Here is a 16,746-nt window from a genome sequence, read left to right as displayed (position 1 = left end):
GACTTTCATTCCCGTTCGCTCCAGAGCATATCTGCACCTCTCCAGACTAGACTCAACTTGCTCTCTACTCTCACTACAGATCACAATTTCATTTGCAATCATCATAATCCATGGAGAGTCCTGTCTGATCTCAGTCAACCTGTCCATCACCATTGCAAACAAGAAAGGACTCAGAGCTGATCCTTGGTGTAATCCCACCTCCATCTTGAATGAGTCTGTCATTCCTACTGCCCATCTCACCGCTGTCACACTGTCCTTGTACATGTCCTGCATCACCCTCACATACTTCTCCGCCACTCCAGACTTCCTCATACAATACCACAACTCTTCTCTTGGCACCTTGTTATAAGCTTTCTCTAAATCCACAAACACACAATGTAACTCCTTCTGCCCTTCTCTATACTTTTCCATCAGTATTCTCAGAGCAAAGATTGCATCTGTAGTGCTCTTTCTCAGCATGAAACCACATTGCTGCTCACAGATCTTCACGTTTTCTAAGCCTATCTTCTGTTTTTTCCTTCATGCTGTGGCTAATCAACTTTATGCCTCTGTAGTTAGTGCAGCTCTGTACATCATGATTGTTCTTAAAAATAGGAACCAGCACGTCTTCTTACTTTACAAGATTTTATGAAACTGTTTGGTTAGAAACTACACTGCCATGTCTCCAAGACATTTCCATGCCTCCACTTTAATGTCATCTGGACCAACTGTCCTCTTCATAGCAGCCCTCACTTCATCCTTGCTAATTTCTTTCACTTTCTGATTTACTCTCACCACATCATCTAACCTTTTCTCTCTTTTCTTCATTCATCAGCTCCTCAAAATATTTCCTCCACCTTCTCAACACACTCTCCTTGCTTGTCAACACATTACCATGAGCACCTTTTACCACCTTAACCTGCTGCACATCCTTTCCAACTCTGTCCCTTTATCTGGCCAAATGTCCCTTTGGCTTCTCCCTTTTTTCACTCATGGTTGCCATCTCTTTCTGTGTTCAATTTCATGTACAGGTCACTATATGCCTTTGCCACATCTCTTTTCACATGCAGATCACAAATTCAATCTGCCCAGCTCCCTCCAGCAGTTATACTAAATGAGTGGTGGCACTTATGACTTTATCAGTCCTTTAAGGCGGAGCTCTGATACACACACACACACACACACACACACACACACACACACACACACACACACACACACACACACACACACACACACACACACACACACACACACACACACACACAGCATCCAGAAAGCATTCAAAGCGCTTCACTTTTTCCAAATTTTGTTATGTGGGCCGCTGAAGAGGAGGTACTGCTGGCCCACCACCACCTGCTTGGAGTGTGGGCTCCAAGCACGAGAGGGCGCCAGACCCAGAAGAAGTGACAGCTGTCACTCATCCTCAGCACCAGCTGTCACTTATTCATCATCATCACCACCACCATAAAGGCCGGACTGCAACTCCACCTCCCCGCCGAGAAATCAACTACCGAAGAGGTAATTTTCTCTGCTGTCTCAAATCGTTGAGTGATAATCTGAACTTCTTTTGCAGCCGTTATCCTGTTGTGTCTGCCTTATCTGTGGGATTGGCGTTTGGTGTGATCAGCGACAGCTTCGCTTCACACTCCAATCAGATAAGTGGTTAAACAGGAGCTGCACGAGAGTGTGATTGGAGGTGGAGGTGCTCCCTCCTAACTGTGTGCAGACTGTGGATTACTGAGTGTGCGAATTCACACTCATCCATCCTGTCTTTGTTTTCTGCCAGCAGTACCAGGGTCGACAGCCGAAGACAGAGGCCACCTGGGGACTCGGGACTTGGCGGCTCCGGTGTTCTTCAGACCGTTGGTGATGGAAGCCGTGTGGGACGCGGCTCATCTCTCGTCGGGGGTCTTCTATCTTCGAGCCTGCCCACACGTCACCTGGTGTTAATTGATTTTACAAATCTTGTGTGTTTAGTCGTGTGTTGTCACAACATTAAATTGTTACTTTTTGGCTTATTCATTGTCCGTTCCTTTGCGCCCCCTGTTGTGGGTCCGTGCTACGACACCTTCCCAACAGTTACAGCCTTATTCAAAAGTGGTGTAAATTAGTTTTTTCCCCTCAAAATTCTACTCACAACATCCCATAATTACAACATGAAAAATATATTTTTTATTCAAAATTTTTGCAAATTTACTAAAAATTAAAAAAGAAATCACATGTAAATAAGTATTCACATCCTTTGCTCAATAATTTGTTGATGCATCTTTGACAGGAATTACAGCCTCCTTCTTGAATATGATGCCACAAGCTTGGTGCACCTATTGTTGGGCAGTTTTGCCCATTTTGCAGCACCTCTCAAGCTCCATCAGGTTGGATGGGGAGTGTCGGTGCACAGCCATTTTCAGATCTCTCCAGAGATGTTCAGTCGGATTCAGGTCTTGGCTCTGGCTGGGCCACTTTGGTGGATTGCTGCACAGATGGCTGTCCTTCTGGAAGGTTTGTTATGTGTCGGACGCAGCCCGGAGAACCGACCAGCGTTTGAAGGACCCGGTATAAAATAAGCAGAGCACGGTACAAAGGATAACTGAGTTTAATAAACATAACAGTGATGTGATAAATATACAAACAAATAAGTGCGCGGTCTGGCGAGGTGGTAAACGGTGCGCTCCCAGCAGCGCTAACGGTCCGGAGCCAGAACCAGTTCGGACCCAAGGACCCCGCCGACACCCCCCAGGTGGCCGCGACAAACCGAGTCTGTGAATGAAGAAATCATCTTGTGAGTCCACACTCAACACACAGAGAGAACGCTCAAAGGTGTACAAACAGCAAACACTTCCTGGCTTAATTACTAATCAGCTTCCCACCCTGCATGCATGGAACATCCTGTTCACAAACTCACTGCAGTGGAAGCTAATTAAAAGGACTAACATAACAGCTCAATATAACAAGGTGTGAGGGACACCACATTTACTGACTGTATAAATGTTAGTCACAAAATCTAACGTACCTCAGGAAGTGTGCTGACGAGCGTGAGACCTCACCCCCTCCTCTTTCACAGACCATGCATCAAACCTGGACATTCTCTGCATCCACTGATGATGAGATGGCTCTTGAGACGACGATCTCACCCGTCTGGTCACAAGGTCGAGTCTCTGGCAAATACACACTGTGTACTCCAGTCTTAAATGCCACCATGTTCCAATCCATGTAGATGCACCACAGCTGTGAGTCCTGACGAGCCGCAGGTGATCAGCCTCAGGCGATCAGGGTGAGGTCCTGATAAACTCAGCTACACAGCCACTCAGTCCCAAATGCAAGCCACCTGGGAGGAAAACCAAAAGACAGAAACAAAAGACACACAAAAGCCAGCCAGGCACGCCAGCCACAACAGCACCCCACCCTCACGGGAAGCCTCCCGGCGACCACACAAACCTGGCCCAGGAGAAACACCCCCCTCCAGGGACCATGGCTGGAAACCGTATCTGCATTCGTCTTCCAACAGAATCTTCATTTAACAGAACGGTTGATGTCTTCTCCTCTGGCTGCATCTTTGCCTTTGTTTCTGTCAGTCACTTAGCACAGGTGTGGCCAGGAGTTCTTAAACCTGTGCGGTCAGCCTTTGTCCAACCATGTGCAGTCTGATTAGTTCTAAAACAAAAAAGACAAACACAAACAACCAAACCACCCCCCCCCCTCCCAGAGGACCGTCCCATCAAACCCCGGGAAGGGGAGAAAAGAAAAACAACCCAAACTTAAGCTTGCAAATAACAATGCTAACACCCCCCCCCCCCCCCTAACGACATGTAGGGACCAACACCCCCCCAGAGGACATCCCGCCAGCTCCAGGAGTAATAACCACAGCCGAGGTCCCTCTGGGATCCAACGTCACCCACGGGGACTCCCAGCGCCTCCCAGAGGACCATTCCATCAACTCCAGGAGACGCCCCCCCTCATGACCAACGGACCCAGCCCCGGCCGTCTATGGCTAGATGGACCCACAGCCCTTTCCCCCCCAGAGGACACCACAGTCACACCCTGAGGGCGGAAACTGGGGGGAAAAACAAAAGGAAAGAAAAAAAAAACATACAAACAAAACAACCCCAACCCCACCCCCTTGGCGCAGTGGAAACTGGAAGCACGTCCAGCGTCACCAACCGTGACTATACCCCAGAAGCCAACCGGGAGGAGTTGGACAGCGGTTATGGCAGACGGCACAAAACGGCGCCACTCCTCCGATTTCCAAACCAGCCACCAGCTGCGGGTATATCCCACTGCCCCAAACCTCAGCCACGCCGATGGCAGACGGCTCAAAGGCGCGCTGAAGCCGGAGGTGGAACAGGGAATCAACGAACAAAAACACCCCCCCCCAGGTGCAGAGGTTACCTGGGAAACGCCCAGCATAACCAAACTGCACCACTCCAGCAACGCCGACAACCTACGGCTCACACGGCTGGAGCCAGAGGAGAAGAGAGGGAATAAAAAGAAAATACCCCAAACCCCCCCCCTCCCCTCCCGGGTGCAGAGGTTACCTTGGAAACACCCAGCATAACCAAACTGCACCACTCCAGCAACGCCGACTCCACGGCTCACCCGGCTGGAGTCAGAGGAGAAAAGAGGGCATAACAAAAAACAAAACAAAAAAAAAGAAAAAAGAAAAAACAACCCAAGTACCCCCCCATCACCCCCCAGGGGACCGTCCCATCACCCTGGGAGGTGAAACTAAAAGAAATAAAAAGAAAGACTAACAGACTAACATAAAGTTGCTTGGGTCCTTTTCATGCTCCAAACTGAACTGCAGGGTCACGACCTCAGACACCAATAGTGGAAAAAAATAAAATAAAATCCCACACAAAAACCAACTCAAAAAACACCCACACAAAATGAACTAACACAAAACAAATACGTGATTTATACCGTCAAGCTCAAACAAATCGAACACACCTGTTCCAACGTAAGAGCTTAACGGTAATGTGACTCAGTCACCACAAGAGGGAGCCAGAGTGCTAAAAATGAAAAACCCCCTTTGGTGACAGAGAAAACAAACGAGCTGCTTTTCTGTGCGCAGCTATGTGCAACACACAACCAAAAATGTGATTCAACTAAATTACGCCGGAGCTGACACAACAGACGCAGCAGTTATCTTCACCTGGGGAAACAGGGCTACAACTGTAACACAGGAAGCTCAGCGACCCGTGCCACAGAGCTCCGCCGTGCGCGTTCACCCATTACAGACACACTCTTGCAGCGAAGCCGTCGCCAGTCACACTCCACCACGACCCTCGGATAAGGCACAACACAGGATCACAGCTGCAAGAGAGCTCAAATCAGTATTCAGTAATGGGTTCTCAAACACGCACCATCCGGGCGGAGAGCACCCGCAACTGATCCGGATAACTACTGAACGTCTGCTGCCGCCTTCCCGGCGCGTTACCGTCTCTGCTACCGCTGGGTCCGTGATGTTTGGCCAGAGACTACTGTTATGTGTCGGACGCAGCCCGGAGAACCGACCAGCATTTGAAGGACCCAGTATAAAATAAGCAGAGCACGGTACAAAGGATAACTGAGTTTAATAAACATAACAGTGATGTGATAAATATACAAACAAATAAGTGCGCGGTCTGGCGAGGTGGTAAACGGTGCGCTCCCAGCAGCGCTAACGGTCCGGAGCCAGAACCAGTTCGGACCCAAGGACCCCGCCGACACCCCCCAGGTGGCCGCGACAAACCGAGTCTGTGAATGAAGAAATCATCTTGTGAGTCCACACTCAACACACAAAGAGAACGCTCAAAGGTGTACAAACAGCAAACACTTCCTGGCTTAATTACTAATCAGCTTCCCACCCTGCATGCATGGAACATCCTGTTCACAAACTCACTGCAGTGGAAGCTAATTAAAAGGACTAACATAACAGCTCAATATAACAAGGTGTGAGGGACACCACATTTACTGACTGTATAAATGTTAGTCACAAAATCTAACGTACCTCAGGAAGTGTGCTGACGAGCATGAGACCTCACCCCCTCCTCTTTCACAGACCATGCATCAAACCTGGACGTTCTCTGCATCCACTGATGATGAGATGGCTCTTGAGACGACGATCTCACCCGTCTGGTTACAAGGTCGAGTCTCTGGCAAATACACACTGTGTACTCCAGTCTTAAATGCCACCATGTTCCAATCCATGTAGATGCACCACAGCTGTGAGTCCTGACGAGCCGCAGGTGATCAGCCTCAGGTGATCAGGGTGAGGTCCTGATAAACTCAGCTACACAGCCACTCAGTCCCAAATGCAAGCCACCTGGGAGGAAAACCAAAAGACAGAAACAAAAGACACACAAAAGCCAGCCAGGCACGCCAGCCACAACAAGGTTCTCCTCTCTCCACAGAGGAATGCTGGAGCTCTGACAGAGTGACCATTGGGTTCTTGGTCACCTCCCTGACTAATGTCCTTCTCCCCTGATCGCTCAGGTTAGACGGGTGGCCAGCTCTAGGAAGAGTCCTAGTGGATCTGAACTTCTTCCATGTACAGATGATGGAGGCCACTGTGCTCATTGGGACCTTCAAAGCGGCAGAAATGTTTCTGTACCCTTCCCCAGATTTGTGCCTCCAGACAATCCTGTCTCTGAGGTCTACAAACAATTCCTTTGACCTCGTGCTTGGTATGTGCTCTGACTATCAACTGTGAGACCTTATATGCAGACAGGTGTGTGTGTCTCCAAATCATGTCCAATCAACTGAATTTACCCCAGGTGGACTCCAATTAAGCTGTAGAAACATCTCAAGGATGATCAGTGGAAAAAAGAGGCACCTGAGCTCAATTTTGAGTTTCATGGCAAAGGCTGTGAATACTTACACGTGATTTCTTAGGTTTTTATTTATTTATTTATTTGTAATTCAAGTTTTTATTGGCATTTTTCTCTTGGAACATGGTAAAATCCTTGCCCTTACATTGCATCATTTGGCTAGCTGACAGGTGACAGGAGAATTACAGTTAACAGAAACAAAAGACCAAAAGGGTTCCCATACTGAGAGGTTATTACTATTTCTATTATTCAGTTTATAAAGCATGCACTCATATGAAGCCACCCTAATCATCATGTTTACCCATTCCTTAATGTGTGGGGCTTTGGAAGATTTCCAGTGTTTTAGAATCACTCTCGCAGCTACTGAGACTTCTACCATAATAACAGAAAATGTATCCCTTGATATGTTTCCTATTTGTTGTTCATCACCCAGTAAACATAATCTTGGACAAGTTGGCACAACTCTTCCTAACCAGTCACTCACTACACTTAAAAATGTCTGACCAGAAATGATTAATGACTGGTCAGATTTCTTCTCCATTCCTTATCCTGAAACACACATCCAATGTCCTTTTCCCATAAGACCTTTAAATTTTTACAGTCACTACCGAGTGTGGAGCTGATTCTTTGGTAGAATATAGAGGCTCGATGATGACGTGGTGGCAAGGCCAGATAGTCCAGGATGCAGTTGTCCTTATTTTGTGAAGGCAATGACATGACACAGTTCCTTATCTGGAGATAATTCCAAAGTGTCCCTTCCCCCGAAGATGATATTTTTTCAGTAAATCATCATAAGACATGAACACTTCATTTTCATACAAGTTATAAAGTATACAAATTTTGTGATTGTGCCAACTCTTCCAATAGACTGGTATCCTTCCAATACAAATGACCGGATTTTGCCAAAGAGAGGAATATGACTGTTTATAATGTGATAGTTTAAGGAGTTTATGCATTTTCATCCAGACTTCTTTGGAATGTAGAATAATAGGGTTGGAGACGTTGCCTGATTTCTGGGAGAGGTATTCTATGGGTGTCTTTTGGTTCACTTTTGGTCCAGTGAATGGCAATTTATGTCATCTCAAAAGAGATATCGTACAACATAGGGTCAGGTAGACCAAGCCCTCCCTTGTCCTTTGATGAACATAATTCGGTCCTTTTAATTCTAGGCTTTTTTCCTTCCCAGAGGAAATGTTTAACTAATGTCTCATATTGACTGAATATTGTTGGGGGCACTGTCACTGGTAGCATCATAAGAGTATAGTTAAATTGTGGTGAGACCACCATCTTTATTCCATTCACTTTTCCCCATAATGTCATCTTAATTTTTTTTTCCACTTATCCAGATTAGTTTTAATTTTTTTGCAAAATTGGCTCAAAGTTTAATACTGGCATTTCTTCCACCTCCCGACTAAGTTTAATTCCCAAATATTTCATTCCCTTTGGAACCCATTTAAAACCAAATTGAGTCATTAAATTTTCACTACTATTCCCCGATACTGGCATAGCCTCGAATTTCGTCCAGTTTATTTTGTAACCTGACACAACAGAATAGGTTTGAACTGTATTCATTAAGTGAGGTGTAGAGTGAGCTGGGTCTTTAAATAAGACCAATATATCATCTGCATAGAGCAGTAGTTTATGTTGTTTCCCACCCCCCTCCACACCCCAAATATTTGAATTTCCTCTAACGCTAATAGCCAGTGGCTGTAAGGACATACTGAACAAAAGGGGCAATAAAGGGCATCCTTGCCGCATGGCTCTTTTTAGATCAAAGAAGGGTGACATAATACCATTTGTTATTACTGAAGCTTTGGGACTGTTGTACAGCATTTTGACCGAGGTAACAAACGAGGTTGAAAAAACAAAATCTGACAAGGTTGCAAACAAGAACTCCCACTGAACCCGGTCAAAAGCCTTCTCCGCATCAAAGGAGAGGGCTAAAATTGGACCATTTTTTTTTCAATTTAGATTGATTAAATGTAGCAGTCTTCTCATATCAGTTGATGATCTATTTTTCATAAATCCTATTTGATCTGGGTTATTACGTATATGCAGCAAGACTTTCTCTAAGCGAGTTGCTAAAATTTTTGTCATAATCTTACAGTCCACATTAAGCAGACTGATAGGGCGGTAATTAGTGGGTTGCAGCTGCTCTCTATCTTTCTTTGCTATTACTGTTATTAAGGCCTCATCAAAAGTTGGGGGAAGAGACTGTAAGGCAAATGCTTCGTTATATACCTCTTTCAACACTGGGACCAGGATGTCAATATATTCTTTATAATATTCAATAGGAAAGTCATCAAACCCAGGCGACTTCCCATTCTTCATACCCAATATAGAGTTTTTTTTTATTTCAGTTTCTGTAATGGGGCATCTAATTTCCTTGCTTGATCTAATGACAGTTTAGGCAAGTCCACTTTAGTAAAAAAAAATCTGTTTGTTCTTTAGGATTGGAATGCACTTTTTGGGAATATAAATCCTTGTAGTATTTTTCCAACACTGCATTTATTTCCTTATTATCAGTCACAGTTGTGTTACCTTTTTTAATTGCTGGTAATAAATTACTACAATTGCATTGTTTTAACTGTTTGGCAAGCAATTTTACAGTTTTTTCCCCTTCTTCGTAAAAGGATGTTCCCAACCTAAATAAGGCATATTGGACCTTCTTATTATAGATTTGATTAAGTTCAAATTTATGTTTACAGATGTCTTGGTATAACATATTTGAAAAACAGTCTGCCAATTCTCTTTCTTGTATTCTAATTTTAGCTTCCAATTCTTTTATTTTATTCATGTCCTCCTTCTTCGTTTGGAGGCATTGGCTATGATTTCCCCACGAATATAAGCTTTTGAAGCTTCCCATTCAATTCATCTTCTGCTCGTATTACTTGTATTTATTTCAAAGGATTGTAACTCTTCCTCTATTGATAATTTAAAAGTCTCACTGAATAATAATGAAGTGTTAAGTCTCCATCTACCCTTTCTTTTACTATCATTGTGTGCATCAATTCCAGTTCTACAGAAGCATGATCAGACAAGGCAAATGCATTAATTTTACAGTGTACAACTTGCTTGGTTATATTATTTGATATCAAGAACATATCGATTCTCAAGTAGGTTTTGTGACAGTTGGGAAAAAAAGTGTATTCTCTTTCACATGAATTAATCAACTGCCAAATGTCAACCAGCCTATTGTCCTCACTTAGCATGTGTATTGTGGCTCCATCTTTAGTTACTGAAGAACCAGTGAGTCTACTTCAGTCAATATTAGGATCCCAAACTTGATTAAAATCCCCTGCCAGTATTATATCACTCTCCATTTCTCCTAGGGTTTTATTTACTCTGTGAAAAAAGTTTTGATCTGCAATAGTTGGTGCATATATACTGCATAAAACAAAATTTTTGCCATTTATGTTAGCCTGTAGCCAAATCATTCTACCCTGGGTATCTTTTAAGTGCTTAACTAAAGTAAAGTTAAGATTTTTTTGTACAAATATGACCACCCCTTTGCGATTACTGGAGAAAGAACTATGAAAGACATACCCTACCCACCCAAATTTTAGTTTCATTGCTTCCTCAGTCTTAAAATGTGATTCTTGAATGGATGCAATATCAGCTTTATTGTGCTTTAGATAAGTCATGACTTTTCTCCTTTTTACTGGGTTTCCACATCCTTTTATATTCCATCTTATAATTCTAATAAAGTTTCCAGCCATTAGAAAAAGTATAATGTAGAAAACGTAGCATAATAATTAACCCTCTTTGTAAAAGTAAATGATGCACCAAAGCCATAGTCTAAATCCAATCCAAATACGTTTTGCAATGCCAATTTTTTTTTTTTTTTTTTACCGTAAAACAAGAGATAACATAAAACAAACAAACTCAGAGAGTCTCCCTGGAACCGTGAAAGGGAGATTTGGCCTTATCTTGGCCTGAAAATCCAACGTATCAACAAAAATAAAAAAATAAAAATAGAAAGAAACAAACATAATAACTGGTTAAGGTCCATGGGTTACTCCTTACCCAACCTGAGGAGTGTCCTCTCGGCTGTTCGCTGTCAGGCAGCAACCCGTATCAGCACTGCACTCACCTGCATCCAGATGTCACATTGTCCACCCATCCTGTTGGTAGTGATTCTCATCGGTTCAGTATGAAAGGAAAATATCCTGTGTATCCTTACTTGTCTGGGTCATTGCAGTTCAAGCTGATGAAGCGTTCCACCTCCACTGCACTTGTGAAGCGTTGGATACTGCCCTACCATCTGAATCTCGGTTCTGCTGGGAAAGCAAGCGAGTATCTCACATTCCATTGGTTCAGTGCTTTCTTCGCCAGCAGAAACGACTTCCTCTTCATCAGCACCTCCTTCGTTACATCGGGAAATATAGATAGGTGGTGCCCATACCATGTAAATCCACGTTTCTCCGCCACTGCCCTCAACACCTTCTCATGAGCGGATTGTCTCAGAAAACGGATCACCACGGCTCATGGCGGCTGGTCCTCATTCGGCTTCGGAGTTAGTGTTCGGTGCAGTCATTCGATTTCAAACTGTCCTTCGGCGGTGATCCCCAGCCCCTCTTTTAAAACTTTTATGATACAGTCTTCCAGTGTACCACTGGTCCCATATACCTCTTTCAATCCCACCAAAATCATATTGTTTCGTCTGCCTTGATTGTCCAGTGTTTGTACACGTTCCCACATATTATCCAGCTTTTTTCCATGGTTTCACTGTTTGTGGCTAGAATCACCATTTTATCTTCCAGTTGGGAAATACATTCCTCCACCTCATCCGCTCGCACCTGCAACCCAACTACAGATTCTTTCAGATCTGCTGTGGTTGCTTTTATGGTCACTACATCCGCTGCCACTTCAGTTAGTTTGTTGTTCATTTTAGTAATCTCACCGTTCATTTTAATAATTTCAGCAAAGACATTCTCAATGCTTACTTTCTGCTCATCAGGCTTGTCAGGAGACTTGATCTCATTAGCAGTTAGCGCGTTTTGGGTAGCCATGCGGGCTGTATCTTTGAAGTATCTGGATGTTGTCATTTTCTCAGCAAAAATGCGAACAGAGTCACAAAAACCATTCGACAGAAATAACATTTCTTTCAAGGACGATGGCTCGTTTCAAGTAGAACAGGTAAATTAGTGGCGGTTGGTCAGAGGTCCTCTACAGCGTTGCCATCTTGCTTGGCGTACCCACGTGACTCCCCAGGTTTTTTTTAATGACTTTGTAAAAATAAAAAATTCACACTGTCATTATGGGGTGGTGTGAGTCAAATCAACACACATAATGTGGTGTTTGCATATCTGAAAACATGACGTGCGGCTCAGGCGTTCTTATTATACACCAGCAAGAACTGAGATGGCCTTTGGTTTGTCTGTCCACAGTTTTTTTTTTTTTTTCAGCAAGTGTTCAAGTTTTTATGTTTCTTTTCTCCCAAACATCACAAATATCTTTATGTTGGAGAAACGATAGTTTCACTATGGGCAAGAAGGGGCAGATTTCCACCTCAGACAGATTCCAGCAGGTGATTTAACACCATTCTGAGCAGAAGGGGGAAGTTTATCAGTAAATTCCACCTAACTTACATTCAGTCAAAGATGGAGAGGAGTGTGTCAGTTTTAGGGAAAGTTAGACAGGTACTATAACCCACTATATATGTTCTACTGTTGCTTTATTTTACCGTATCTGAACTACTGTGTGGAGGTCTGAGGTAACACCTGTAAAAGCAACTTATAACCTCTTATACTCCCTGCAAAAAAGGGCAGGTCGGACTGTGCATAATGTGGAGTGCAAGGAGCACCAACACACTGTTTGAGGTCACATGCATTGAGATTTGGGGATATACTTAAATTTAAAACAACACAGGTTATGTACAGAGCAAAAAATAATTTACTTCCGAGCAATATTTAAAAAATGTTTTGTGCCAGGGAGGAGCAGTTATTAAAAAAAGCATTGTGTTTACAAAACTATCAAGTGTATGTGTCTTTCAGTCTGTGGACTGGGTTAGATGAAGTACTGCAGCCAAGCAAGTTTACAATGACAGATGGTTGCTACCTCCGCCAATGAAGTTGGGTGGAGTTTATGTTTTCACCCCTGTTTGTTTGTGAACAGCCTGTAACCAACAATCTTTCATATATTGTTATGAAATATCCTGATAGGCAAGGAATTTTCAAAAATTCATAACTGTCAAAAAAGATCAAATTTCTTTCATATTTGAGAGAAGTATGTAGGATGGCATCCTTTATAGACTGACAAAAGTTTGATCTGGATCTGATCAAGATTATAGATTTTGTGGCCATTTCAATTTGCTTTTTTTTTGCAGATTTTTTTTCTTTTGTTGTGTTTTCTTTATTGTGGGAAAAAAAATCACTCATTCCTTCAAACCCACTTCTATGAAACCGCTAATTTAAATCTTGTGGTAAATCTCATGTATTTGCACGTCTTGGTGGTTGTTGACTTTGGCACAGAATTGTGTTCTGGATCGGACTAACGGTTAGGAATAATGTTTTGTTTCATCAGGGAAATGACCAGAATGTTCTCATCAACTTGGAAAATCCTTCATCCGTTTCCACTTTAACTTTAATGTTCAAAACGGCACAGCACCTGAGATAGTGGCTAGCTCAGCAGACCTGGGGTGGTGCAGTCCCTCTGCCATGAGTTGGATCTCCACAGACAGGCTGGTCAGGTTGGTGCATGCATCCAGCAGCGTGTCCACCAGGTCAGCAGAGGGTAGCACGCTGATGCTGAGCTCAGTCAGAGAGCTGCTGAGGCTCTCAGACAGCTGCTTCAGGGGCCTTGCCAAGGACAGCACGTCTGAATCGCAGAAGGTCCCTGCAACCAACAACAAGAACATTCAGACCCTACACCCGGAATTTCTCAATCCAAAGCCTTTACCAGATGCTGTAGTCCCAGGTGAGGGGGCGCCACTTTGCCCACGGAGCAACCAGACATTGGAAGGGCTCAGAACCACATACTCAACAAGCCGGCATTATGCCAGAGTCAACAACAGCACAGCTAACCAAAATGTTAGCTTTGATAGCCATTAATCAGATAACTGAAAAGTTATCTGAAAAGTTATATTTTATGAGGAAAAACCGATAAACTGCTAATAAAAATGATCTTTATTACAGATAACCGATAACTATTACTGATTTGGACGTGGCCACATCAGATTACACTGTCGGCTTCTGACAAACTAGTTTCACTATAAGTGCCACAGGGGCTGCTAGGTAAATTCAAGGATCACAAACACAAAGAACACACGAAAAATTAATAAATAAAAAAATTACACTCCAAACACTGTCATCATCTTTCAAAAGCAGTAAAACACAGAAGTCAGTGGCGGTTCTACACTGAATTACTCCTCGGGCGACACTCCGTCAGAGGGCCCCCCACCCCCACCTAAAAAAAAGACAAAATTTTGCACAAACAGCCATTTTTTATTATTATATTATTAATATTTTAGAAGTGCCCCTGAAATTGCAATTCAAACTGACATCAAAAGGCTGCAGGCTACAATATTACTCCAAAACATCCATGAATGGCAAGTTTGAATAAACACGCCCTTACATTAGACACTTTATTAATCTGTCTTTCAGAAAGCAACAATTAGTTCTTTTAATCTGCAAAGGTTTTAGGTTTGACAGAAATTTGATCATGTAGTGTTTTGCCTTTTTTTCTCTCAATTTTTGGTCTTCATCTGTGGATCAAACAAAAATCTAAACTGAAATGTTACTCGCGTTCCCATGCCAATGAAATCAAATGTGATTCTTTTTCTCCATTAAATAAGCCAGTTAATTATGATGATAAGCCTCATTTTAAATTTCATTATCATTATTATTATTGTTATTATTATTATGTTGTCAGTGTACATGACAACAAAAAGTTGCCAGCTGCTGGAAAATTATTATACACACTCTTGCAGGCACAGAAAAAAGGGTCAGATTCAGTCACTTCAGCGTGTAATGTGAACACAGCATCAGTTCTAAGCCATCTTTACAAACAGGCAGGTTCTCCTTTTTGCAAACGTTTTTCCCCACAAGTGGGCAGATTCAAACCCATGTTTTTTTACACCCTGTCTGTCTGCTTTCAAATGCCTTTTATTTCATAAACTGGCTGCCTGCCTTATTTGCTGCGTGATCCTCAGAGAAATGTGGTGCACCCAGATCAGGATAAAGCTGAATCCTCTCTGTGTGCGGCAGAACATGTCACACAATTCAGAAAAACGTGCAGGAATTATAGACCTGTAATTAGAATTTTGTAAATGACATGTGCGTTATTTGGAAGAAAGTTGAGGTGTACTTGTCCTTCCCTCCCATTAGAGAAACCCGGATGTGAACTGTCCTCCGTGCATGGTGCACCCCTCCTGTTTCCTTCACGATGTCACTGCTTCAGCAAGCAGGAGCGCCTGCAGCTGCTGTTGAAGCTTTGTAGATGGAATTCTTTCCCATTCTTGCTTGATGTACGACTTCAGTTGTTCAACAGTCTCCGTTGTCGTATTTTGCGGTTCATAATGCGCCACATATTTTCAATGGCCGACAGATCTGGACTGCAGGCAGGCCAGTCTAGTACCTGCACTCTTTTACTACGATGCCATGCTGTTGTAACACGTGCAGAATGTGGTTTGGCATTGTCTTGCTGAAATAAGCAGGGACATCCCTGAAAAAGACTTTGCTTGGATGGCAGCATGTGTTGCTCCAAAACCTGGATGTACCTTTCAGCATTTATGGTGCCATCACAGATGTGTAAGTTGCCCATGCCATGGGCAGTAACAGACAGATGCTGGCTTTTGAACTTTGGGCTGTTAAAAATCTGGATGGTCTTTTTCCTCTTTTGTTCCTCTTTTGACATGACGTAAATGATTTCCAAAAACAATTTGAAATGTGGACTCCCCCTCTAGCTGCCACCTTATCGTGGTGGGGGAGTTTGCGTACCCGGATGATCCTAGGAGCTATGTTGTCGGGGGCTTTGTGCTCCCTGTAGGGTCTCCCAAGGCAAACAGGTCCTAGGTGACGGGTCAGACTAAGGGCAGTTCAGAACCTCCATGACCAGTAAAAGATCAAGGACCGAGACGTCGCCCGGTATGGCGGAGCCGGGGTCCCACCCTGGAGCCAGGCCCGGAGTTGGGGCTCGCGCACGAGCGCTTGGTGGTCAGGCCTTAGCCCATGGGGCCCGGCCGGGCTCAGCCCGAAAGAGTGACGTGGGCCCGCCCTCCTGTGGGTTCACCACCTGCAGAGGGGGCCATGGGAGTCGGGTGCAGAGAGGATTGGGTAGCGGTCGAGGGCGGGTGGTCCGGCGGCCCGGTCCATGTTCACAGCCCCTGGCTGTTGGGACGTGGAATGTCACCTCGCTAGGGGGGAAGGAGCCTGAGCTTCTGCGGGAGGTTGAGAGATACCGACTAGAGATAGTCGGGCTCACCTCCACGCACAGCTTGGACTCTGGTACCCAACTCCTGGAGAGGGGCTGGACTCTTAATTTTTCTGGCGTCGCCCACGGGGAGAGGCGGAGAGCTGGGGTCGCATTGCTTATTGCTCCCCAGCTCAGTCGCCAAGTGTTGGAGTTCACTCCGGTGAACGAGAGGGTCGCGTCCCTACGCCTTTGGGTCGGGGACAGGTCTCTCACCGTTGTCTCGGCTTACTGGCCGAGCAGCAGTGCAGAGTACCCGACCTCCCTGGAGTCCCTGGGGACTCCATTGTTCTCCTGGGGGATTTCAACGCCCACGTGGGCGGCGACAGTGAGACCTGGAGGGGGGTGATCGGGAAGCACGGCCTGATCTGAACCCGAGTGGTGTTCAGTTGTTGGACTTCTGTGCTAGTCACAGTTTGTCCATCGCGAACACCATGTTCGAGCACAAGGGTGTCCATAAGTGCACGTGGCACCAGGACACCCTGAGCCGGAGGTCGATGATCGACTTTGTAGTCGTATCATCTGACCTTCGGCCACGTGTCTTGGA

At 44.4% G+C, this 16,746-nt stretch overlaps 1 protein-coding gene across 1 annotated transcript in view; it reads right to left on the bottom strand.

Moving 5' to 3' along the window:
- Positions 1 to 16,746, bottom strand: part of lrrc41 (leucine rich repeat containing 41) — a 97,256-nt gene that overhangs the window by 48,557 nt on the left and 31,953 nt on the right. The window contains exon 5 of the mRNA XM_034180177.1: positions 13,398 to 13,625. Coding sequence (XP_034036068.1) covers positions 13,398 to 13,625 — 228 coding nt within the window. The remainder of the gene's footprint in view (positions 1 to 13,397; positions 13,626 to 16,746) is intronic.

Source organism: Thalassophryne amazonica, chromosome 10 (genome assembly GCF_902500255.1).
Source record: "Thalassophryne amazonica chromosome 10, fThaAma1.1, whole genome shotgun sequence".
In the NCBI taxonomy this organism is placed as follows: Eukaryota; Metazoa; Chordata; class Actinopteri; order Batrachoidiformes; family Batrachoididae; genus Thalassophryne; species Thalassophryne amazonica.
This window is presented reverse-complemented; position numbering and strand designations above follow the sequence as displayed.